The following is a 27,299-nucleotide window of genomic DNA, read 5'->3' on the forward strand; positions in this document are numbered from 1 at the left end:
CTGATGTGAATTTTCAATAAGATAAAAATAAAGCTATAGAAATATATATTTACATGGAAGAGGAAGAGATAAATATAGTTTTCATACAACCTTCCATTAAGAATTTTGCTAAAATGTGTAACTGTCATTTCAGATCCTTTTCAAAAGATTGCCATCAGTTAGGCACATTACTCAGTATTAATGAGCTTACAGGCTTCCAAGCAATAATGTGCTAATAGAAATTGAAATAAAATAGTTCTCCTTCTACTCCTTGTTATATTTTGTTAAATAATAGATATTATCATGTAAGTAGGATCCAAACACACAGAGTTGTGGGGGCAAATCAGTAGGGAAAAGAAAAACTTAACTACTTCATTACTAACACATCAGTGCTTATGGCTGAAAAGAAGGCGATGGTTTTCCAAGATGGTAGTGATTATGTCTAACTAGATAGATGGGGATTTGCACTGTTGTGTGAACAATGCATATGAAAGAAAAGCTGTCTGATGCTTAAGCAATTCAAATGGTTCAGAAGTTAAACTTCCTTAACATGAATACTTTGAAGAATTTCCTTCACTCCCAAATCTTATCACCTCAGATTTTACAGAACATTAACTCTAGAAAAGTCCCGATTTTATTGGCCGCGTAATGGCGCCTGAAGCAAGACATTCTCTTTCTCTTCCCTGCACAGTACCTCGAACTCAGGCAGAAAATTCCCAGGGAAAAACAAAAGGGAAAAGGCTAATATGATAGTTAAAGAAAATAAACAAGTCTACACTGGCCAGAGGCAAGCGGCAGCTGAGTCCCACACTGGCATGGGACGGTAGCTCAGACAATATCCTACAGGACTGAGCCGGGCCTGGGTGGTAGTCAAAAAAGCAAAAGGGGCAGATGATAAGAAGCACATCTGGGCTCAGAGGTGTACCCACAGCCAATGGAGCAGGAGTTACAGACATGTTGATGACAACAAGTAACACGTTGCCCTTGAGACAGAGGCTGGGGTCCTTGCTGTCAAGTAACCTATTTGGCATAAAGACACATGACAGAGCCGGTACCATGCAGAGACGCAAAGAAAGCAGTAAATAGATAGGAGAAGCAATGTGTCTTACCGCGGTTCTCCTTCTGAACTCAAACCCATACCTTTCAGCAGGTGGAGCCACAGCAGTAGGTTATAGCATGCCTGTCTGGTTGCAGAGCTAACACTCCTGTCATTAAAGAAGTGATTTTTGTGGCAGCCTCAATTACTCAATAAAAACATGGTCCAAACAACCTGCAGTAAGACTTGTACTGGTCTTCTCTCCCAAGTACATTTTATCCATAGGATTACTTTTAGTTCTGGTAAGCAACCACAAGCCATAAAAAATGAAGCAGTAGGAAGCATAATAATAAATAGCAATTAATACATCATTATAGATTTGCTTCTCAAGGCAGAAGAAAATGGGGAAAACAATGCATTTTGATGTCAACATCAGCAAATTTTCTGGATCCTGCTTTTTGGGTACTTAATCATCTAGGCACTTTCATGGGAGTTTCAGCAGTGAAACTACTATCCAGGGAAAACTTTTTGTTCAAGCAGGCCACACAGACTACTCACTTTTTTTTGTTGTTTTCAAAACAACGTGATTTTATCTTGATAAGCACAGCATGGTAAAAATGTTCCACATTGTGTTTTGTACTTCACAGATATTTTTTCAATTGAGGTTTAAGTATTTAATTTAGACTTCATTAAGTAGTTATTATATACTAAACAAATAGCAACTACATTCTAAAATATATTTGCAGAGTATTATGGCTATGCAATAGGTCCATATCAATTTCACAGTTATGAATCTATTACATAACTTTTAATCCTTAGTGAATGTTTAATAATCAGTATTCATACATTAACTCTCCTATTAAATCTAAATTAATTGTGGCTCAGGGAACATTAATTTAAAAGGTTACCTATTTTCCCAGCAGATCTGATCTTTGTTTCATATTTTTCCACTAAAATTAGTGTTAAAGACAGGGTAAATTTGTTTCATTTAGAATATAGTTACTAGCTGCTCTGAATATCTGTGAACCGCATTCTGCCAAGCTTCTCTGCCAATAGCGATATTAAAGATTCTCTCCCATTTTCTTCCGGTGTAATTAACATTACCTGGAGATAATAAAGTATCACATATTTGTTTAGGAAAAGTAAGCTCTGTTGACTGAAGAAACTGACATTCAGCAGTTCATTAAAATCCATGAGTCAAAATATGGCTGTGGGATTTGCATATTTTGAGTTTACAAAATGACCAACTCTCAGGAAGTGATGTAAGACTGAAAATTTTAAAAATACTTTTCTTCTTTAAATGAATCAGGATCACCACAGAATTGACCTAAAAGTGACTATACCCCTTGCAGTCCTCTGCATAACAAATGTCAAAAGCTGCAATAATCCTGGATTTAGACTTTGGCTTCTGTTATTTCATGAAGACTGCGCAGCAGTGAGCAATAACCGGCATCAGTGTTTTGATCTGGGAACGGAGATGTTTCAGTGGAGAAAGGGACAAGATTCCTTGAAATTAGTGCCAGAAGAAACTGTTGAACCATATAGTCTGACATACACTATAAGAAGCCATCAAAAGCCTGTATTGACCCTAGTAAATTGTATCTGATTCAAGCTCTCTAGAAAGATATTTCTGAGAACATCCAGAGCTAGTGAATTCATTGCTTCTTTTAGTAATCTATTCCCAATGACTGTTCACCTTCAGTTCTAAAAATAAACATACCAATTTGAACTTTTCTTCCTTCAGTTATGCTATTTTTAAAAGCTAGTATAAAGGCATTATTCAGCACCCTGTATCTAATTCTCATGACTGTATCTATACACCCTAATCATACGGCACAATGAACCACACCTGAAGTATTTTTACACAAATGCGCACAGCATGAGGAACAAGCAAGAGGAGCTAGAAGCCTTGGCCCAGTCCCAGAGATGACATCATTGGCATAAGTGAAACCTGGTGGGATGAGTCCTGCAACTGGTGTGTCATGATGGATGGTTACAGGCTCAGGAGGGATAGGCAGGGCAGGTGAGGCAGCGGGGTGGCATTGTACGTAGTAGGGGAGCTGGAATGCGTGGAGCTTGCAGTTGGCAATGGCACAGTTGTGAGCCTCTGGTTAAGGATTAAGGTAAGGGACAGACAAATAAAGCAGATGTTGTCATGGAGTGTACTGTAGGCCACCCAGTCAAGAGGATGACACTGATGAGTTATTCTTTAAGGAAATAAGGGATGCCTATAAGTCATCCACACTTGTCCTTATGGGGGACTTCAACTTGATAGATGTCAACTGGGAATACCACACAGCTGGGACAAACAGGTCCAGAAGGTTCCTAAATCATCTGGACGATAACTTCTTGGTACAGGTACTAAGGGAACCAGCCAGGAAAGGTGTCTTCCTTGATTTGTTGCTTATTAACAGAGAGGCCTCATGGGTGAAGTGGCGATTGGTGGCTGCCTTGGCCACAGTGACCACAAAGCAGTCAAGTTTGAAGTCTGTGGTGACAGGAGGGAAGCTGCCAGCAAGACTTCAACTCTGGATATGAGGAGAGCAGAATTCAGGTTGCTCAGGGAAGAGTTTAATAAGCTCCCCTGGGAAAAAGCTTTCAAAGGTGGCAGGGTCCATCAGTGCTGGTCACTTTTTAAGTACCACCTCCTAAGAGTGCAGGAGCAGGCAATTCCAAAGTGTAGGAAGTCAGGCAGGTGAGGCAGAAGGCCGGCTTTACTTACTAGGGGTCTTCCAGAAATAAGGAGAAAAAAGGAAGTATATGGCCAGAAGCAAGGTCAGGTTACATGGGAAGACTAGAGGGATGCTGTTCACCACTGCAGGGAGGAAATATGTGCAGCCAAAGGTCAATTAGAGTTGAAGCTGGCCAGTACTGTGAAGGACAGTAAGAAGGGCTTTTTAAAATACGTTAATGGCAAAAGGCAGGCCAGAAATAACATTGGCCCATTGCTTCATGGGAATGGTCACCTCACAAACAGGGACATAGACAAGGCAGAGACATTTAATGCTTTCTTCGCCTCGGTCTTCAACACCAATTGTGGGCTAGAGAACTGTAACTGGGGAATGACAAACTCCCAACCAACCCCAAACAGATGTGGGACTTGCTGCTTCAGCTAGATCCCTGTAAGTCAATGGGGCTAATGGGATTCATCCGAGGGTACTTAAAGAGCTGGCTGATGTCATAGTGAGACCTCTCTCGATGATTTTTCAACACTCTTGGGAATCTGGAGAGGTCCCAGTTGACTGGGAGCTGGCAAACATTGTCGCAGTCTTCAAGAAGAGCGATGACCCCAGTAACTACAGGCCTGTCAGACTCACTTCTGTGCCTGGCAATATTATGGAGAAGATTATTCTGGGAGTTATTGAAAAACACCTGAAAGACAGTGCAGTCATTGGTCCCAGCCAGCATGGGTTCATGAGGGGAGAGTCCTGCCTAACAAATTTAGTTTCTTTCTATGGCAAGGTTCCCCATCTAGCTGACCAAGGGAAGCCAATTGATGTGATCTTTTTGGATTTCAGTAAAGCTTTCAATACTGTCTCTCACTGATCCTCCTGGACAAAATGTCCAGCACACAGCTGGATAAACACATAATGCAGTGGGTGAGCAACTGGCTGATGGGTCGGGCTCAAAGGGTCATGGTAAATGGGGTTACATCAGGCTGGCGACCAGTCACTAGTGGGGTTCTGCAGGGACCCATTTTAGGGTCAGTACTGTTTAATGTCTTCAGGAATTACTTGGATGCAGGACTTGAAGGAATACTAATTAAGTTCGCTGATGACACAAAATTGGGAGGAGCTGTTGACACTCTCAAGGGCAGAGAGGCCCTGCAGAGAGATCTGGACAGACTGGAGAGCTGGGCAATCACCAACCGTATGAAGCTGAATGAGATCAAGTGCTGGATTTTGCACCTGGGGCACGGCAACCCTGGATGTACATACAGTCTGGGGAATGAGAGGCTGGAGAGCGGCCCAGCAGAGAGGGCCCTGGGGGTTCTGGTCAATGGCAAGTTGAACATGAGCCAACAGTGTGTCCTGGCAGCCAAGAGGGTGAACCGAGTCCTGGGGTGCATCAAGCCCTGCATTGCAGCTGGTCAAGGGAGGTGATTGTCCTGCTTTACTCTGTGCTGGTGTGGCCTCACCTCGAGTGCTGTGTGCAGTTTTGGGCACCATAGTACATTAAGGATATAGACACAGTATATGAAGGATATAAAGCTACTAGAGAGTGTCCAGAGGAAGGCTACAAAGTTCATGAAGGGTTTAGAGGGGAAACCATACATGGAGCGGCTAAAGTCACTTGGTTTGTTCAAGCCTGGAGTAGAGGAGACTGAGGGGAGACTTCATCGTAGTCTGCAGCTTCCTCACAAGGGGAGGAAGAGGGGAAGGTGCTGATCTCTTCTCTCTGGTGACCAATGACAGGACCCAAGGGAATGGCAGGAAGATGTGCCAGGGGAGGTGTAGGTTGGGTATTGGGGAAAGGTTCTTCACCCAGTGGGTGGTGGAGCGCTGGAACAGGCTCCCCAGGGAGGCAGTCACAGCACCACGCCTGATGATACTCAAGAAGCACTTGGACAATGCCCTCAGACACATGGTGTGAATTTTGGGCTTGTCCTGTGCAGGGACAGGAGTTGGACTTGATGATCCATGTGGGTCTCTTCCAACTCAGGTCATTCTATGATTCTGTGATATCACCTCTCAGTCTTTTTAAAGCCAAAAAATCACTGTCATACAGACGTCTTCCCAGCCCTTCTGTGAATCTTTACTTCACTTGCTCTGGTTTTTCAACACCCCTAAAAACATATTCACCAAAACTGTATACAGTATTCCAGTACTAGTCCCATTAATGTGATATAACTTCTTTGTTCCTACTTACTATTATTTCCAATGATTGTGTTTTGTTTTTCTGCCACTGTGCCTTGAGAATCAGCGTTCAGGAGCCCACTGAACAGTCTGCTGTTTTGTAGATCTGCCTTGAGTTCTTTGTCCTATCTAGATACCATGCCTAGATATATCTGTGTATGTGGCAATATGAAGATTAACATAAATTTTTTAATACAGACAGTACAGCAGGCTGCTCTATGTATTGCATGTTAGTTCTGTTAGTTAGTGCATGTTAGAAAGGCTCCATCTTTCTGAAATGAAACTTTTGATGTTCTGCTGAGAGACCTATTGATGGTATAGTAATATCTAACATCCAAACCACAAGCACAGCAGAACGGCGTTCTGGCTCTTCTGCCCAAAACCATTCCCACTGAAACATGGAATTTTCAAATTAGAATCATAGTGTATTTTAGATTGGAAGAGGGACCTCTTTGCATAATCTGTTTCTGCTCCAGCTCTGAGCAGGGTCAACTTATATGTTAGATCAGGTTGCCCTGGGCCTTACCAAGTTCTCTAGAAGTTCTTATCCGAGTTCCATGGAAGTTACCTTGCTACAGTCCTAAGGGATCAGTATTATTACCCCATACATAGTATCCATCACTGTCATGTGGCATTATTTATTTCCAGAATTGCAATTAAAATGCTGGATAGTACCAGAACCTAGTCTCTCATGAGACACACTAGAAACATCTCAGTGAAAGGAACCTTTAAATGTATATTGAAAGCTTAACCTGAAGAACAGGTACCCTATCGTTAACATATAGCACCGATTTCTTTTGAACTAGAATGCCGTTTGGTATGGTGTTAGAGCAGTCAGAGAAATCATATCCATGAAGTTACCTCAATCATTCAAACTTTGTGTCAAGAACGAATGAGCTCAAATATATTTAACAGATACACTTAAAAAAAAAAAAAGACCGATGTTAGTTTATTTTTCCCTGTTGATCAGTTCAATCCTGTGTTGACATTTGCTATTCTTTTCCAGATTAAAAGTTCACATAGGTCATTGTGCTTTGAATACTAGCATAACAGTAATATTGCTTCTGTTCTCAGGAATTCATTCAGCTTTACAAGACACATTAAATTGAACATCTCTGGGTAAGAGAGATGCTTAGCAAACTCTCCTTGGAGTCTTAGCCACAAGGTAATTGAGCACTGAAAACAAAATATCCTTTATAGATGTTGTATGACATTCTCCATGGCCACAGCAAGAGACAAAAATCAAATGTGTTATGTTTACAAGAACATAAGACTTCCAAATATGAAATATGTAGTTTTCAACTGTATTTTCTCCACTCCTGTGCAGACCTGTTAAGCTTGTCCAGTAGTTCCTATTCTGGAGCATCTGACAGCCAGGCTGTGTTCTAGTAAGTTTCCAATGCCATGTTGTATTTTTACCTCCCACTCCATACATAGTACTGCATGCTAGATGTGTCAACTATCTACCTGTCGCTAGCAAGCAAAGTCACAGAACACAATGGAGGCTGGCATGATATACCGCATCAGGTAAGCACTCAAAGGATCACTTTTAAAAACCACATTCCTGAAGTGCAGGCTAGTATTGAGCCTCTCTGGCAGGCTTCACAGTTGTTGCATAGAATCTTATTAGAATTTGAGTCTGTATTTGCTGCATAGATAAAATAGTGTTGGTGAGGACTCTTCCACAGCTCCTTCTAGGGTCCCAAACATCAAGTTCTCCCATGAACACTGAATATTGAGGGTGCTGATGGCAGTCACTGCCGTTAAAGAGTGAAAGCCTCATAATCTTGTCTAGTCTGAGAAAATAAGGAGTGTCTAAAAAGAGTTAAATTGTGTTAGCTAAAGAAACAGTATAGACAGATTTATTACCCCTTACATTGTTTAGCTGTGTGTGGCTGACCGCTGAGTTAAAGGCCAAGATCCAAAATAATTATGAGATTTAAATAATAAATGTCTTTGTGGATAAGTTCTCAGCTACTTAAGACCCAGATATTTTATGTTTCTCTGCACTTTTCAAACAGTGTCCATCTTCTTAGTCTTGATAGGACTAAATTTTTGTTCCTCGTATAAAGCCAGAGATTACATCATTTCTGGCTCTTGCCATCTATTTCTTACTGTATTTCCATAACACTGATGTTGGTAACCCTAGCTCTAGTTTGGCTGGAGCAGTGATCTTTAATCTCAGCTGATTCATGATCTCAAAATACTAAGCAAATAAGAGTGCCAACGTTTTACTTTACTGTCACTCTCACCCTGAAGAAACACACACTTACGGAAACAAGAAGTACAGGCAACAAAAGAGGGTATGGTGTTGTGAGCCAAAGATGGAGGCCACTTCTCTCATCCAGATTAAGCAGAACTTTCTCCTTTGGCCACTAAAGTAATTTGTTGATCAAACTAGATGTTACTCATCAAGTGTTACTGTTTACCCCTTAGTTTAATATCCATCTCCATTTCATTGCCTCTGGAAACCAAGGGAAGGCTAAAATTACATTACAGTTTGAAAGAAAAGAATAAGTGAGGGTTGAGGAAAGATGAAGAATTATAGGCCACTAAATTTAACTTCAATACCTGACAAATAACTAGAACAATTAGTAAAGCAAGAGCAATCAGTATGTAAACAGCTTGAAGAAAATGCAGTGATAAATCAGTAACACATTTGTAAAAATCACAAATCAAGTGGAACCAAACTAATTGGTTTCTTTGATGGAATAATGAATGCATAACAAAAAAATGGTAGACACAGAGGTTCATAATATCAGTAAGACTCTGATACTGGTTGCACATGGCACTCTCAGAAAGATGCTAAATAAGGTTGAATTAGATGGAACCAGCATCCAGGTAAATAAATACACAGGTAAATAAATCAAACACTGAGAAACTTTATGAATGGTTGAGCTGAAAGTTGGAAGGAGATCAAAACCATTTTAGATGGTAAAACATCTTACATAGCTGAATTTAGAAGGAAGGGAGTTTATTTGCTTTTTTAAAAAGGCAAAAAAACCCAACCCATAAAACAGCATCTAGTGTAAGAAACACCTAAATAAAGAAACTGAGCAGACCAGCAAAAATTACAGCCATTTTGGTTCTATGCCAGCACCGGAATAGCTTACATCAGCATCATTTTTCTGCTACACAGCTGAGTTTCTTTATTTAGACGTATTAAATACTCCAAAGCATATCTAAATAGAGCTTTGATTACTGCAGGATTATCTCAAATTTATTTATTGATGTTGCTTTTGTTGACTGATATTTCTGTCCATTCATCTAAAAATCACACGATTCATGAAATGTTTATGCCTTTTTGTTGTGACTGAGTGAGAAGAGGTGTCTAGTGGCATCCCATGTTTCTGGGAACTTTTGCTGTTTTCCTTACAAAAGCTAATAAAGATTCTTAGAGTTACTGATTTTTATTTACCACAGCAAACAGGCATGCTATTGGCAGTTATAGGCACCTATGCATTTTGACACCTACAGAAGAAAAACTTGTTCTTGTCCCAAAAGTTGATGTGACAAGAGGCAACGGCTGATAGAGACATGAGGGCCCAAGATATCAGTCAGAGGTTTTTTGTAAGCCTTATAGACAGCAATTGTAGCAAGAACATCAGCTGCCTCATAATTGTCAAGGTTTTTCATAACTGTTAGAGGAAAGAAACATTTTTTTGAGTCTTAAAGGAGGATTATCAGGTTAGTTTTTGCAGATTCTTACGAGGCAACCTTCCCAAGTAAGAAGGGTGGCGCACATCTGGACAGAGAGTGAGCTAATCAAATCTGACAATAAAATGCAACAAATGTATTTTAGATATTAGCATAAAAATAGAGTGTTGAAAGGAGACATCAGTTGTAGAAAAAAATTGTAATGCAGAGCACAGAGAACAAGCAGATGCAATTAACAAAGTGTTTTACAGAAGAAAAAGCAAATATCATTAATTGTTAAACAGTTGGTTTTGTCTGCCCATACAGACTGCAGTAGTGTTTATTCTAAAGTATAATGTATAGAGCCAGTAAGATATAGGTGGCAAATAGAATCCTAGTCAGTAAAACTTTTGCAACAGACATTTCTGCACCCTTAATATAGTCCAAATTGCATTAAAGTTGAAATAAATGCAAAATTGCTTCTGACTCCACCAGGAATGGCTTTTCACTCATAAGCAGTGTGCCTTCTAATTTTGGAAAAGTACCACATGACTTGAGTAATTAATTTTAAAAAGGGCAAGGATAAATATCATTAAATACAAAATCGGGAGTTTATATTTAAAATAATAGAAAAATATTGCATTGAGTTTTTTCAGTGGAAGTATCACATGTAAAGATGCAAAGAATAAGGTAACTCTGTCCTCCATAGTGAATGTTACCTCAAACATACAATCACAATTGTGTATTGTGTACAATCACTATATTATCTTAAGATAAATTTAAGAGTTCAAAGCATATAATGAAAATTAATAGATTTAGCTTTTCCCCCTTAAAACTCAGTTTCTAGGTAGGCAAGTTCACTTTATAGAAAAAAATAAAGCAGTGTTTAATAGCCTACAAATACAAATATGTATTAGATGGAAAATACTGCTTGCTGAGAGCAAAGTAAAGAATGCAGGAAAATTACAAAGGGGAAATATTGTTTACCATGAGCGGGGTAGACAGTAAACAATAGTGACTCTGGAGCTGCTGTTACTGGAGACCTGTATGGCTCGAGTTGATGCTGCAGGGTCAAAACAGAGGACATGAGAGGTGTTACATTAGTCTCACCAGGCGGTAAGGGCAGTGTAATACTTCAACTTCCACTTCAGAGGCTACCACAATTTTTGAATACTCTGCCACTTAGGAGGCCCACATGCACCAGTACCTCTTTCTGAGGAAGTGATGTGGCAGGCACTTTTTACAAAAGTTGCTGGGAAGGGTTTGCCCCATCCGATGTCCCAGTTTTTACATTCCAGGTAATTGGCAGCCTGTTTGAGACATTGGTGTTTTGAAGCCACTAGCACAGTGAAGGATAGAGAGGGTTACGTGGGTTCTAAAGTTAACCATTCTTCCTTGTAAGTTATAAAGGATTTAAATACTTAATGTTCTACTCTAGAACTAAACCCATTTGTTGTAGCATACCTAAGCAGATGTATTCATAAGTAACAATACTTTCCCTTAAAATAACCCTGAAGTATCTGATTTAGGGAGGTCTGGTCAGAGATTCTAGTTCAAAATATATTTTAAGGAATCTTTCCTAGAAGATGTAGAAGGGTACTTTTTTCCCGTTTTAATCGAGAAGCTCAAGTATAAGCATGTATGTACAAACACACACAGATAAAGAGTTCTCTAAGAGTTTTAAAGTGTTTTTCAGATCTACCCTATAGAAGCGCATTTGGGCACATGAACATAAGTAAGAATGTAAAGCAAGATAACAAATGTTAAGGTAATTATATATATGTCCTTTCTGAATGCCTTCGGCAAAAAAAAAAAAAACCCAACTGCATAAGGTGATGGGAGTTGTGTGATACCCCGAAGTTGAAGAAGTTTGAATTACAGCAGTATATGAAATTTCAGGCTAAAATGCTATTGCTCATAATTACTAATCTCCAAGTGTCAGTCTACAATGAGAAACAGAAAGGCCAAACCTTGGAAGATTTTTAAGTGAACTATCAGCATAATTTATTTTCAGATATACCTCCCACAGATCTCTACCAGCAATTTTTCCACCAAAGAGGTACAGCTTCTTCTGAGGTGTAGCAAAGAGTGCCAGACAGTGGTCTGCTACACAATGGTGTAAACCAAGAACCAAAGACAATATCTGAGTAAGACTAGGTGGCAGGAACAGGAAGATTTTAAACAGGCAGAATGTATTACTGGATGACATTTAACCAAGGGAAATAGTACAATACATATTATCACAGTTTCATTGAGTTTAGTCAGTCTAATTGCCATTTACAGTCTGGAAGAAAGCAGTTCTAACATACCCATGATTCAATCCTCTTGTGGGATGTATATCCAAGACATTCAAGACTCTCAAAACATCTATGCTGCACTCAAAAACAACCACTGGAAAACTAGCTCTCGTAGATAGTAGCTGTAGCAGAGGCAACCTACAACACAGCTGTGGACAGCTGTATGGCCATGACAGCACCAACACAAGTGCAGGCTTGCCATCCAAATATTTATGTGAATCTTTAGCAGGATGCTAAGCACAATTGCTAGCACTATAACACCGCTAGCAGCACTTAAACTAGTTAGCTGAAACTCTAACCTCTGTAAATGCACAGAGCTTATCACAACCTTCATTGTAGCTTAAATTTACTGCCAAAAGGAAAGGCATCACTCCTGACTTGCTGTTCAGATTCCCTGTTTCCTTGAAGTGCTTCTTGTTCAGTTACTGGCTTTGCCTAAATTTGCATAGAGTGAAGAGACTTAATTACGTGCAATTTTCAGCTTTGGTCCACAAGGCCAACCATTGGTTTAGACTGAGAGGAAGTTCATTGGCACACTGTGGGTTTGTATGCCTTCTTCCGAAGCATCTTGTGCTGATCACTGTCGCACACAGAATGCTCACATAGGTGGATGCACTGAATCCAATCCAGTATGTCACCCCTTATGATCTTAGCTCATAAATAGGTTCCAGTGAAAAAGTAATAGTAGGGAAAATCCTAAGAGAAATGGGAAATTGGTATGACCTTCTCAGGCCATGACAGCAGGCATAGGGAGGCAAAGCTGAATGAATCAAAATTAATTTATTAATGACACATGAAAAAAATAGTACTGAAGGTGCCTAAAAAGATTTCAGCTTATAAAAACTTAAATTGTCTAATATTAGTATGATAGGATCTAGATATATGTTTTAACATAGCATTACCTTGTTTGTAAAAATACTAGCAGTGCAGTAACATAGGTACGCTCATCTGAATTTCACTCAGGCTTCCAGCTACAATAACATCATTGTAAATCAATGGTCTAATTTTACCAGGCTTCGCCACTTTTTCCACTAGAAAAAGCCCTTTCTAATCTACTATGGAGTGATGACCATGGCCCTCAATTTTTGTAATATAAAGGTCGTTCCTCCACACGATTTTTGCAGGGTTGAGAAAGCTGGGTTCACATAATGCCCCTCCCCTTGTTTTCTCCACATCTTACCCCACCAATCTGAGATGCAGTCAGATTTTACCTGACTCTCACCAGACAGGAAACTTTGTGTTCATATCATTTTGTTTTAACTAAGAGCATAACCATATCTAATCCACTTCACATTGAATGATCTAATCCTTTGTGATTTTGGAGCCGGGTAAAAGAGCTGCAAGTATTAGCAAGTTTATATTTCTGGCTTAAAATGCCTGGGGTGCTTGAGCTGACACTCTGTACATCTGCCTTGCTTAGGTAGCGTTTGTCAGTGAAAGACCCTCATCCTCAGCATTTGTGCCCCACATAGTCTGGCAAGTAATTTTGTGCATATCTTCAGAGTATGCTTCAATTCTCCTAAGCTCTTTTCTGAATAGGGTATGTACTGTCAGGAGAACAATTCTTTCTTCATAAACAATGCTCATGTTGATGACTGTATTGTTTATAAAACTCACCTGGTTTATAGTCAAGCAGTATATTATATAAATGTGAAAATAAAATGCTTATTTTAGGGTCTTAAAGATGCACAACTGAAGACCTCCTTCCTCCCCTAAATGCAAATGCTATTAGAATCACTTTTTCAGCAATTAAAGAGCATTAGGTAGACTCTCAGTTAAGATAAATTTACCTCAAAAATGTATTCATCACTCTCTTCAAAAGTAAAGCCCCAAAGCAAAATGCACATAGTTGCCAGCAGCTTTAGTTAAAGCTAAAATTAGCCATGCTGATTAAGTGGATTTTGCATAACCTTAACTATTAATCCTTCATATTGGTCTTCTTTTCTTTGAAAAATTTTGAAGTACCAATAACCTAAAGGTTTATAGAGTCACTTTTTAATACTACTTATTTAAGATTTAATCCTTTGTATAATAGTTAACATTGGCACCATCTTTTAATAGCCCAAGATTTCTAACATGCACTTGCTGAACAAAACAGACATTTTAAATTCCAGGGAAATTATGACAACACACATAAAGCAGAACAACTTTGATTTAAAGAATTTAGAAATGTACTTACAAGAGATAAAATGGATCTAACAGTAAATTAATCTCTCAGTTTTCACCCTTTCTTTAAATAGTGTTCTTTTCATGCTTAATTCTCTCCCCTTCCATTTTATTTAACTCGGGTCCTTATTTTCTAGCAGCTAGATTGCCTCCCATCTTACCTGGCTAAGCAAGGCGTAAATTACATTTCCAGTGAGACCAATATGGAATTTGACTCCAAGTCCCTTTTTGAAAGCAACCACTGTTTTATAAATTCTTCCCCTGAAAAGGCAAGAGACTACTGAGCCTTGGATCTTTCTGTTGCTGTCAGAGGGAAATTAAATTGCCACCTTTAAAAGTTGAAATTTTTCCTATTCTCAGATCAGGACAAGGAGGAATTAGGTAGGTTGTTCTTCATGAAGTAGTGCGTCATTACAAACTTGGCTCTTGTTTTGGGCTGATCCTACTAACAGAGGGTGCTCTCCCTCAAGATTTATCTGACATGTTTTACTTCAGATTTGCTTGAGGCTAAGAGTGCAAATATTGTTACTTACCCAAGCTCAGCCGACACCTGGAAGCTCATTAGTTTACCATAATTCCTTTGTGTGCCCCAGCCCTGCCTCAGCGTTTCACAGCATTTGCTCATCTGCCTCTTTTTTTGACAAAAAGTAATCAAACTTCACATTTTGTAATAATTGGCATTGTCTGATATTTATTTTTTTAGGACCAATAATTTGAAGAGAGTTTGGTGACCTCAGCAATTCTGCTTACTTCACTTTAGAAATAATTAACAGAAATCCAAAAAATGAGCTGTTATAGGTAGCCGGTAATTATACTTCACACTGCTGTTTTGCCAGTCAAACAATTAAAAAAATCAATTATAATGCAAATATTAATTAATTGAGCACTAAACATTTTTAGTCTTTTATATCAGGCTTTTTTTTTCTGTGTTCAAGCATTTAATTCATTAATTGTTTTAAACATCACTTCATCAGCAGTAAACTCAGAGCAGCTGACAGTTGTGTTTTGTTTATATATTTGATCAATACAACCAACTGAAAACTTTCAGATCATTGATCATGTCATGTTCTGCTGAGTAATTGGCCTGTAAAACTGGATATTTGGAAACTGATGACTTAGTGGTTCAAGGGTCAGTCCAGTAAGAAACTGAAGCTGGCTAATACAGACTTGCTTTTCCTCTTTGTCTTTTTCTACAGTAGGTGGTCTTCTGGATGATCCATGGTCTCATCTGCAGTCTTCACTATGGTTTTCCTCTTTATTAATGACAGATTGTTGTTCCATAGATCACCTTACTCTGCTCTCTGTACTGCACTATAAAAGTACTAGCAATGGTATTCCAGATGGAGAGCATAGTGACATTTATAGTTTTCTTAATGTTTTCTTTCTGTCCTTTTCAGTTATTTATGACTTCGTCAAGCTTTCACCTTCATAGCTGAAATTTCTCAGGTGTGATCATTGACCAAAGGTCAATTGTATCCTAGGTCACTTATTAAGTTGTAGGGAAAAAAATAAAACATTTCATCCAGCTGGTGATCTTAAGTCACATAACAGTTTGCTTTTTCTTACATGAAGGGTTGTAGTTTTTTTCTTACAGAGCCATTGAGCCACACTCGTATCTGAAGGCTTGAAATTTAGCTCAGAGAACACTTAGTATAGACATGTTCTTTTCAGTCCTTTGTTATCAGTCTATTTCTATTTGGTAGAGTTATACAGATTATCCAACCTATGTTTCTTTTTCAGTGGCATGGGCCATGTGTGGAAAGAAATAGAACTTTAAGAAACAAATGAAATTATGAAGTTTCCAATGTTCGGAAACTTGAATTATTTCCTGTCCTCTTGATGAGGTCCCTGTCTCAGAATCAGTGCACACAAACTTTTATCTCACTAGATGCAGTAGGAAACTAGCACCTAGGAGAGCCTCCTCCACAACGGTCAAAGAATCATAACGACACATAGCGCCTGAAGAAGTGAGAAGGGTGAGTGAACTTTGGGAGGTTACAGGTATCAGATGCTGTGAGTGGGATAATGGCAATACTCCATCGATTTCCCTGAATCAGGCTCAAATAGCCAAACAGGTTTTTGGCTATTTCCAGCTTTCAGAGAAACTCTCCTTCATTTATCGTAGTGATGAATACCTACGCTATATATACACAAACATAGCTTGAGAAAAGTTTATATTCAAGTTTTAATGATTGTTAAGAGGATAAATTTTGAAGTGCTAGGTGGGCAATGACAGAGATAAACCACAATGGAAAAGCATAGCAGTTTTTTGATGCTGTCCAATGAAAAAGCTATTGTTTGCCGAGAGATTTGCCACATCTGTTAAAATTCTAGTCCTACAGTCAAATACTTATCCATCCTCTTAGTAGATTGTGATCACAACTCACTTCAAAAGCAGTTATAATTATGTCTTTTATAAAATCACCTCTTTCCCTTACAGATTCACAGGACAAATTTGAATGATAAAAAGGTAATTTCTAATGTCATTACAGTATTTGTGTTTGAATTGGTTGTATATTGAACACAAACTTTTAAGATTTCCTTCTCCACAGGAGCTGAGATTCTGTAGCATTGACTTTAATAGGCAGTCATTCAACTTTTAAACTTTTAAAATACAAAGTAAATTTAGTACAGGAAACTTGCTATTGCAGAGTTATGGTTTAGAAGATATATTTCAGCATCCACTCAGCAGTACATAGAGGTTACTGCATACAAAATGTTCAGAAGGGCAGAGCTGGGATACGTGATTTCGAGTTTCAGGTCTTCTTTCTGACATTTTAACATTTGAGTTATAAAGCTCTATTAATGTCAGTTTTTGAAGGAATGTACAAAGTTTCATATTCTGTTGAGCATTTCTACAGAATGCTTTCCAGAACAAAGCAGCACTGTAAACCTGCTTTTGGTATGGTCATAAATATAAAAGATTATTAAAGCTAACAGAAAAGCTTCTAGCTTTCCATTTTTATAATTGTATATTGTAAAGCAAAACATCTATCTGCACGTTTTCCTAACTCTTCAACAGTGTGCTCAGTGCCAGGTAATGCTGCAGTAGATGTGAGAAGGTACAGATAAGTGTTGTACCCTGAAACGGACATTTGCCTGATGAAAGATCTAAATGTTTTCCTAGCCCTGATACTGATTTTCTGTATGGCTTTTGAAAAAACATTTCTCTTTTCTCTAGGGGCTCTGTCCTGTATGGTGTCTTTTCAGGGACAGAGTGCATACGGCACTGGAATCTTTTTGCACTGAAATGCTTACTGTTTTGTGTCAGGAGACAATTGGTAGCAGTTGATGTTTTAAGGATGTTTTGTCTTTTGACAGTGTTATTCCCTTCTTACTGTGTTCTCTTTCCATTGTTCTATCTGTGAACTCTTCTCATTTGAAAAATCAGCACATTCAAGTGAAAAAACAATTTTTTACAAAGTTCAAAAAATTAATATCACCTTTTTTTAAAAAAAATAGGGGAGAGAATAAACCAATGCCTAGAGAAATTAATGGCTGCGAAGTATTCCATGCAAATAACCAGATATTGCCAGAAACAAAAGTTATGCTAACCACAAGATCTTCTCTTAAGAAAGTATTCCCAGCTTGCTTTGTCATGCTGACATTCTCATCCAACTTTCCTAGGAGAACAAAGGTTTTGTTTTGTTTAAACCTTCTCCTTGAATGGTAAAGGTATGCTCAAGGCACTAATCCAGCTGTATCACAATTGCAAGCTTTATAACCAGTAACACATGACAGAGCACGCCGAGAGATACGCATCTTGGGTCTGTTCTAGGCATCAATCCAAGACCCTGTGCTGTAACTGCAAGAGAAATACAGAACCTGTACAGAACCTGCAGTCTTTAGAAAACCCTTAGAAATGTTAGATATAGCATATGTTAATGAGGAGTTGGCTAATCTTGACTAGGAGAGGGAGAGTGAAAGAAAAAAAATCCCGATCCCTTTTGCAATACCCATTTAACGTTCCATTGCCATAGTGGAATTTCAGCCACATTGAAAGACTGAGCAAATAGCTTTTAAAATATCAGTTGCAGTTATATGAAAAAAGACATTTTGCTGGAGGAAAAAATTTGGGTACCATTCCTGTGTTATATTTTATTCTTTTATTCAGATTGATTAAATGGTTTATTTTGGTGAAAGCTGAGACCTGATCCAACTTCCAACGACTTTAATGGAAAGGTTGTGTTGATTTTGTTAATAGAGGCTGTGTCCTTGTATAGTTCAAAATACGGATCTTTTTGTATTCTACTTGTCAGAAGTGTGATAGAATTTGCATTGTCCACTGCACTCTGAGGAATTCCACACTAATACATTTTAAAGGCAGAAAACAGTGAATACGGAAAGATGGCGATTAAAAAAACAGAGATTATTATGACTTCAAAATTTTTTTTATGGTTGAAAACTGACATCTGCCTGAACCAAGGTATTTTCTCAGAATGCAGCATTGCGATATGCATTTTATCAATAAGATATCCAGAATGCCAAAGAAAGGGAGAAAGATTTATAAGTTCAGTGCAGGGTAGCCAATATTTGCTGCTTAGGACACTCGTCTGGTTAGTGAGAAATGCACATTCTAACCTGACTCAGGCAATGTAACAACTGAACTCTTTTCTTGCAAATGCTTCAGCCAACACCTCTAATAACTATTGTATCTGTTCCTCATTTTTTTGGATGATGAGTCTGACTGCCTTTTTCTTTTCAGGCTTGAATTTGTCCTGGTATGGATCAGAGGTGTCTAAAACATGAGACTTTTTTCAGGATCTTTAGCATCTCCAGACACTGAAGGAGTAAATCAAAATTGGGGCACCAATGATACAAGCTTGTCAGCATACCTCTTTTGCTGTATCTGTTAAGAGTCATTAAAATTTGGACCCAATATAAGCCTTGGAAGAAATATGCTTTAATTAAGCTCAGTGGAGGACTTGTTAAGAGTTTGGTTGTGTAACCCGCCAAAGATTCAGCCCACTTTAAGAATGCTTCAAGCCCCTCAGCTTCTTTGCATTGACTGGATCGGGCTGTTCCTGCAGAGATTGCGCAGGCTCCATGCTAGAGTTTAGAGGCCAAACAAAACTTTCCCTGCCATTTTCTTACTGCCGCCAAAGATTGTTTTAAAAAAACCCAGACGCCAAGATCAGGAATGCAGGCCAGAAGCAGAGTATAAAAATAATTTATAATCAGTAGAGCACACTCCACTGCAGAACTTGGAACTCAACATAAAGTTACTCAATCTTTGGCAAGGAAACAAATAACTGAAACCAATGACAAACTGTAGTAATAGTCCACATAAAAGGTAATGGTTTTCTGTTGCTACAACTTCTTGCCTTGGCTCAGACTGAGAGGAAAGTGATGTGAGTAGCAGCACCACCAGCAGACAGTTTTTAAATACATTTAATAAACTGCCATATGTATGCTGTTAAAATAACGGTAATTTACAAAATCTACTTTTCAAAGGGTAGAAAATAAAATGTTGCCTTTGTGTCCCCCATCCCAATCTATGACATAGATCATCATGTAGTCTTTTAATTACATAAACACCCACTATTTTTCTACAGACCACGGGAGTGTAAGGAACCAGAAACATTTCTGAGAGCTATGTATGTATGTTCACCCAGCCTCCACACCCTCACATCTTTAGCTGTTGCCTCCTGCTGGATATTGATCACTCAACAGCCAAAAGCTTTAATACAACCATTACTAGGTCTATTCGCCAGTCTAGTTTGAAAGAGGCAGTTAAGTGAGAGAGATACAAAGGAGCTGGATACAAAAATAGACTTGCTTACCCATAAACTTCATGTTTTTTTGTGTGTGCTTTTAAAATTCTTTAGTATTTCATCAGAAGGGAAAAATGTTTATGATTTCATCTACACTGTGCAACTGTTCAGTTTTCTCTGTGCTGAGGTAAAACACGAGGAAAGATCTAAAGAGCTTGAATTGAATGAGATACTGTATTCATCCGTGTGACTTCTTTGTTAAGTAGGCAACCTCTGTGATGATAAAAAGGTCAGTGCTGCACCATTATACCTACCGTATCCTTTAATCTTTTTTTTATTTAGGTGTTTAAATCAAGCAAGAGAGAGCTATGTTAAACAGTTGTATTGATTTTTGTCTTTTGATTCTATTAGTTTAGCTTCAGGGTCAGGTACATGTTTTGTGATATTCCCAGAATAACATAATCCTGAGACATCACTGCACATCTGTAATACTGTTTGGAAGACCAAATATTTATATATATATATACACACACATATATAAAAAGCACAAGTTGTCTGAAAAATAACCTGTATTTACTGAATTCCAAATAGGTATTTGGATTACTTTGTCAAATTAAAATACTGCTGTACTATTTATCTCCCTTTCCAGGTAAAAGCAGTAGTGGTCACTAATATTTGCAAGATAAAAATGAAGAGTACAATGGATAATATTTCTTGCAAAAGGAAAAAATATTTTCAGGCATAATGGCATAATACAAATCTTTTGAAAAGCAATATCAACTACTGTCTCTCATAGTGTGCTGCTGCTTAATAGTAGGTAATTCCATATTGCTGATATAGGGAAGTGAATTTTACGTAAATGCACCAATATAATGGGATTTCTTAATCTTGACTGGTGGAAGCAGCTTTTCAAGCATATTTGCTAAAGTCATAGTCAATGTCATTAGTCATAGTCAGTGACATTAGAAACAGCATTTCTGTAAGAAAAGAAAATGAAAGATACAGTTTCACTGCTATAAAAACTAGTTGCACTATTCCTAGCCAATTCTTAAAACAAAATATGGGACTTACCAGGGCTTAATACATACATAAATGTTGAAATAATTTGGTTTAGTCAATATATCCCCAGTATAAAATTGGTCCAAGCAGACTCTTTTCCTATTTTATTCTATGTATGTGTTAAATAATTAAAAAAAAGAACTTGAAAAAACAGTAAAACGTATTAAGAATTTTTCTAGGTTATTAGTGTTTTGGTGAGAAAACCTACATAGAATTTTAAAAAAAAAGCTTCTACGATCAGTCAGTTTTAAATCCAGGTTTATCTGAGGGTTTCAATTTTTGCTTTTTTGTGATTTTATGCATCTTGCTTTAAGCATTTCCCACAGTATTGGCATCTGTACTGTGTCTCCTCTGAGTGTATTCTCTGGTGTCTAACATTATAGTTGTACCTGCTTTTCAGGCTTTCCATCAGTTGCAACACCAGTAGCAGTCTATCCATTCATTCAGCCACGTATTCTCACAAAGGTTAGTTTTCTGTCAAATGCGGTTGGCGCTGGCTGGTGATTTCCGCCGATATCAGTGGAGGGTTGATGGACTGAGGACAAAGCTTCATTGCCCCTGTAAGTATTCAAACTTCTCAGCAACGTTTTTACCCACTGTGTGATGTGATGGGAGCACACAGTTCTGCCTCCTGGGAATGCAACAGCAGCAGGGGCTGTGGGTGGATGTGTGCATGGGGTGGAGGCTGCAGTCTCCACAAGCTCTGCCCTGCTTTGGCTTCTTGTTCATGCCAGGTTGGGTCAGAAGCAAGCAAAAAAAAATCAGTGCTGTGCTGGTAAATGTGTAAGTTGTGAGCGTTAGAGTGGGAGAACAATACAGACATCATGTGTATAATCTCCCAGGAATAAAACTCAAGTGATATGACAGGTTTCTAAGGGTAAATATGATTCAGCTCTTAGCAAGGGAGAAGTTTCAAAAGCATTAAAACAAACAGATACTGGGCCCACATTTTCAAAAGAGTCCAGTTTGGCCTCTAGATTTGTATTCACATGGGCACCTAAATGATGTTCCAGAGTGAGGTAACCCTTGGGATATCGAAGTGTACATACTGTACAAAAATGGGGCATACTGGTTTTAAAGCAGAACTTGGTATGGGCAGCAAAGATTATATGTACATGATTTTGAAAATTCAACTGAGTAGTTAAATAGCCTACAGAGTCATGACATAAACAGGAAAACTATACTGCTTTCACACACACATAATACTTCTTTGCCTTCTATTTAAAAAATGTTAACATGTTTAGTTTAAAATCATTCAGACATGTTGCAGCCAATTTGATTAGGTACAGCAGATGTTTTCCTGGCAAAATCATATCAAGCAAGTTTGCCAGTAGGTAGTTTCTACAAATGTCTCGAAACTCTCAATTTCTGGAAAATGTAGGCAGCTCTTCCTGAAACATCAGAGAAGGATCACTGTCTCAGCAAATAAGTTGCATTCACAAGGCACCAGGGGGTCTGTCTGTGCTTCTGGTATTTTTTATGTTGGTTTTCATATATATCTCCTCCCTTTTTTATCCTGACATTTTTGCATGATGGCTCATTGTTTTTAAGCTTGTTCCCTTAGAAGGTGAACAATTCAGAAGCGTGGAACAGCAGGACATGCCGAGATATAAATGAATAGAGCATGGCTTTACATGAAAGGGCTTTTGCCAGGTTTCCTACTGAAGTGTGCAAATTTAAAGCTGTGGATCAACGCCCTGCTCTCTGCACACTCAGTGTTGGGTCACAACGTAGTGACAGTGACAAACTCCTGAGCGGCCAAGCCCACTTAAAAATACTGTATGGAGGCGCTCAGCAATAAAGGACGATGCCTTCAACAGCCAAGAGCTACCAAGGACTTTTGAAGACTGATGACCAATATGGAATATCACTTTACATACACACTATACATCCTAATGCTATGCTGAGCAGAATTGCCTAAACTGTTACTGGTACAGGGTTTGATGTAACGTTAGTTTGGTGCTCTGCTATAGCTTGTGTACAGTTATCCCCAGCAAGATTAATTTGTGTGAGCTCTTCAGCTGGAATTAACTTGCTCACAACTGGCTTTAGCTACCCAAGATATTGTGCACATATATCTGGTATTGGAAAGCTCAAAGCAGCTGGCTTTGCATTGGCAGTTTCCTCAGCAATATCAAAAAATTCAAGCTGCATGATGCAATTACCAGAAGCAGTGGGAGAATATTTTATTTCTTCAGTTTCATGCTCTTTTATGGTCTTTTACCCAGTGGCTCACTGTTATGTCATTCATTTCATGAAGGACAACACTCTGTTTGTTAAATGGATGGCTTACTTTTAAGTTTTCTTCCAGGAAAAAATTCCATAGCTGCAAAATCTCTAACCATGTGACTGATAGTCTGTTTTTCCAGTGCCCAGACTAAATGCAGAAGAGAGCTGCTTTAAGATGTGTCACTACTTCTTTGCTTATTCTTTAATAGTTTTGCCCAAATTTCACTGTTTTTCCCTGCTGCTCAGTTACAGACTCTTGCCTAATTTTCCTGATGTTCTTAATTTTAAATCTGTTCCAGCATTACAGCTCTGCAGATTTTTACCTGTTAGCATCCGTTGATTTTTTTACCCAAATATTATTCTTCTGTTTTCTAAACTGAATCTCACTGCAATATTCTGCCTGTGGTTCTAATCTTCCCGTGACCCCTTGTATTATTTCTCCATTTTCAGCAGTGTGTTCAGCTCCTCCTAGTTTAATAGATCTGCAGATTTCATTAATGTACCATTTACTCCCTCTTCTAGCTCATTATTGAAGCTATTAAATGAGATCAGAAGTAATACTAATCTTTGTGTACTGCACTAAATGCCTCCCTTCAAAGTTATTGTTTATCATTACCCTTCATTGTTTGTCATCACCCTTCATTTCAGTCAACATGATAGTTCATTTCCAATTTGATTTAAGTTTGGGAACAGAATTTTGACACATTGGAGATGGGACAAGAAAGGCTAATCAACAATCCAGCAGAGGCTTCTAATTAAGGCTCAATTTAGAGGATCAAAGTCAGGAGTCCTCTAGTGCAGCCACAGTGTAAGGTGGAAACTGTCTCCATAACTTAATTGAGAACGCCTTAAGCTCAGTGCTAAAATATCCTTAAGAAAACAGTAAACTGCTAAAATTCAGACACGTGACAGTATAGCTTCTGCTCTCTATTCATTAATTTTGTATTACTATTAAAAAATCAAGTTTGTCTGGCAGACTTCAAAGTGCTTTAGTAAATTTGTTTTCTCAATAGCTGTTCCATTATGTTGCCAGGGAGGGAAGCTAAATTTATGAGTAGCAATTTCAAAGACAACTCACAGAATATGTGAACTTCTCTCTTTGGCTGTTTCAGAGACATACAGTCTTGCTTCCAAAACAGTTATATCCTTCTTCTGTTCCTGCACAGTGTAAAATTTCAGAAAAGATATTTTAATTTTCACAACCCCTTCAAAGTTTAATTTCTAAATTCCAATAGTAAATACTATTAAACATATTTATAATATGTCATGAAGAAACATCAGTTCAGTCAGGAAAAACTCATTTTGACAGGATGCAATTTCTCTGATAATAATTAATCCCACATGACTCAAGGACCCAACACCAAAGCTTGTTCATCCTTCACCTTAATATAGTACCTAGCATTTTATAAAATTAGGTTGGCAACCCTTAGCATCAGGGCTAGTTACTCTTGGTCTTTATTGACTTGCCAAAAATACCTTTATCCAAATACATTTAGATATCCAAGAACTGCTCAATTTTTCCTAGGAATACTTGGCTTGAGCTCATTTAGTTATGTATACTCTGTGTCAGTGCAAATGTAAAACTACTAAACCTACTCTGAAAAAAAAATGCCTCTAGGTAGAAGTGGGACCACTTATAGTTTTGTACTTACATGTTTTGGACAAAACAATGGGTCAGTGAAATACTGAAATTCGGGCTGGGGTCAGGTTATTTGTTAGATGTAGGGAAAATTATCAGAGTAAGAAGGCAAGTGCATCCTAAGGGCCATGACATGCAGTGGGTCTGATGGAAATATAATTACAAGTCCTGCTACTGCAACAAGGAGTGAGTTCATGATTCCAGAAATACAACCAGAAGTGGGGTCACAAATCTAGAAATTGGGTTGCCAGAAGTGTTTGAGATTAGCTGCTATAAACTCAGCTTCTCTGAATTTTGAAGCTCTGCATCTTTCAATATCTGCCTATTTATCTGACATAGCCTGCTATCTCATTACTGTGAATCTGCCTTAACCTCTGAGGCAAATTTTGTTCACTCTTCCCCAGACTGCTTATGGAATATTTTCCTCCCACTCAGACTCTCCTAAAACCCATCTCTGTCTCTGTTGATTCCTGCTAGGGAATCAGCAGTGACACTTTTTAGTCTTGTTTTTATGGTTAAGCATTTTTATAAAACTTTTTATTGGGTTTTTATTGCTACTATCTCCTGTCTGCCCCTCTCCCCCTATTATTGAGTTACATATTTATTATGTCTCTTGTGAAATTGAATTGTATGATTTTCTGGAAAAGATTCCATGTCACTTATATTTTCAAAGGCACCTACCAATAACATATACTGATGTAAAATTTTGCATATTAATTTGGTCCATTAATACCTATTAATCGTTATTTAAGGTGTCCCTGATGAGTTTTACTGTTAACATGCCCAATGCTTACCTTCTTACAAATGAAAGCTTGAGGAGGCTGCTTCAACCAGAGAACATTAACTAGTTCATTGTATCAGTTTTTGGTCATCTGTACAAAACACGTAAAGGATATGTATGTTTGCCTAGGCCATGTGTTTTGGGAACAAGTTGGTGTGTTGTGCCTCATTTCCCCCTTTGTTCCTTTGTATTCAAGGGGCTTTTACCTTTCCTTTGAAAGACACTTGAGGAAATGCATACCTGCTGTGAGAGCCTGATTTATTTTGCATTGCATCTGCACTGTCTGGTTCTGCAATGTGCACTTTGGAATTAAATCAGCGTCTCTGCGTCTCTACAAAGGATTTTTTTCTTCTAAGAAGTTGACTCTTTCATTGTGTGCATTTCTGGCAAAGTATGTACATTAACTGTGTTGGCTTTTTCTGTATATGTTAAGGTTTGTCTTATTTTTATTACAAAAGAAAATATCACTTAGATGTATAATGCTTTGCAGGAGTAGGTCCTCACCCAGAAAGGTTTCAAAATCAAAAAAAGTGCAAGAAAAGTAAACAAGAATAAAAGATTGTAACGATCAATGTTATTGCCTAGCAGTCCAATAAGTGCAGATACTGACCTTGGCAAAATCAGTGTGAATACAGTATTATAGTAAATGGGGGAAAAAACCCAAAAACCGCAGTAGTGCCATCTAGTGTGCCAGGTGTTGTAGTTTTCTGGGAAGGGACAGTAAACTACTCTCAGCCCATCCCACTTGTTACAGTCATACCCTGACTCGTCCTCCTGCTGCTACTCCCTTCTCAGCCTGCTGACAGGCGAGCAGTAACAGCATTGACAGAAGGTAGAGGAAGAGACCTGAGGGCTCTTTTGCAGATGCTGGTTCTGGCACACATGCCATAAGGTTGTCATTGCTGCTCTAGAAAAAATGAGCATCCATGGGATTTTAAAGAAGGAGGAAGATAGCTGTTCTGTCTGTACTCCCGTAGGAATCTTCCTCTTCTACTCATTGGTTTCCACTGCTAAACATATAATGTCTAAAACAACCTTTCTCACCTACTGCAGGCTGGTTGTTTTGGTGCGGGGAGAGAGAAATATAAATTTGGTGCCAGAAAAGAAGAGGTGCTGCTGGTTTTTGAAGCTTACTGAAAGGGGTGGAAATGACTTTTTGCCTGGTGGCTGAAGGATTTACGTTGAGTAGAAGGCCCACAAAGTCCTTCGGCAGGGAGGTGGGGGGTGAGAGGGAAGTGAAGGGGAACAGGGATCTGTTCTGTGTACTAATGCCCTTTTACCGTGACCACCCTAGATTTCCGCTGCTGCCTTTCCACTTTCACTGTTAGCTGACGGAACCTCTCTGCTTTAATCCTGAGATATGCAAAGTGCATGGCTTGCCTTCCAGTGTGTGAAGCTGCACAGGGTTTATTTTTGTCTTCAGTATAGAATCTGCTTGTAACAAGTGGAAGAGTGATCGAGCCAGAAACTTATGTCTTCAAATGAAGCCCACATCTCCATAGCATCGCATAATGCTGTGTATTCGCCTGTCCTCTGCAGCCGGTGCCAGAGGATATTGCTTTTCCAGTTGGATTTGCTTGGGGTGCAGCTACAGTGGCATATCAAATTGAAGGTGTCAATTTTTAGCTGCCAAAGTGTTAAGGAAGTTTTAAGTAAATGAAAAGTCTGGATCCAGGAAGAAGAGTGTTTGATCTTTGCCTCATTACATAAATGCTACATCTGATGCAAATCCATGTAGCACTTCTGTTTAAACACTTCTCACCCAAGCAGAAAGAAGGGGGTTGAAGGTGTTTCAAATTGCAGCAATATGGCTAGGTAATGGAAATAGAGGAGGAACCTTTCACTAGCTATTGGGGGGGTGGGGGTGGAAAGCAGAAATAAGTAATTTTCCTACTAGTTCTTGAGTA

General features: G+C 38.5%; 1 protein-coding gene across 1 annotated transcript in view; it reads left to right on the plus strand.

Moving 5' to 3' along the window:
* The window catches only part of LOC104045513 (cytosolic beta-glucosidase-like), a 43,277-nt gene that overhangs the window by 5,308 nt on the left and 10,670 nt on the right, over window positions 1-27,299 (plus strand). The window contains 1 exon segment of the mRNA XM_064450786.1: window positions 26,932-27,004. Coding sequence (XP_064306856.1) covers window positions 26,932-27,004 — 73 coding nt within the window.

The sequence above is a fragment of the Phalacrocorax carbo genome, chromosome 4, assembly GCF_963921805.1.
Source record: "Phalacrocorax carbo chromosome 4, bPhaCar2.1, whole genome shotgun sequence".
In the NCBI taxonomy this organism is placed as follows: Eukaryota; Metazoa; Chordata; class Aves; order Suliformes; family Phalacrocoracidae; genus Phalacrocorax; species Phalacrocorax carbo.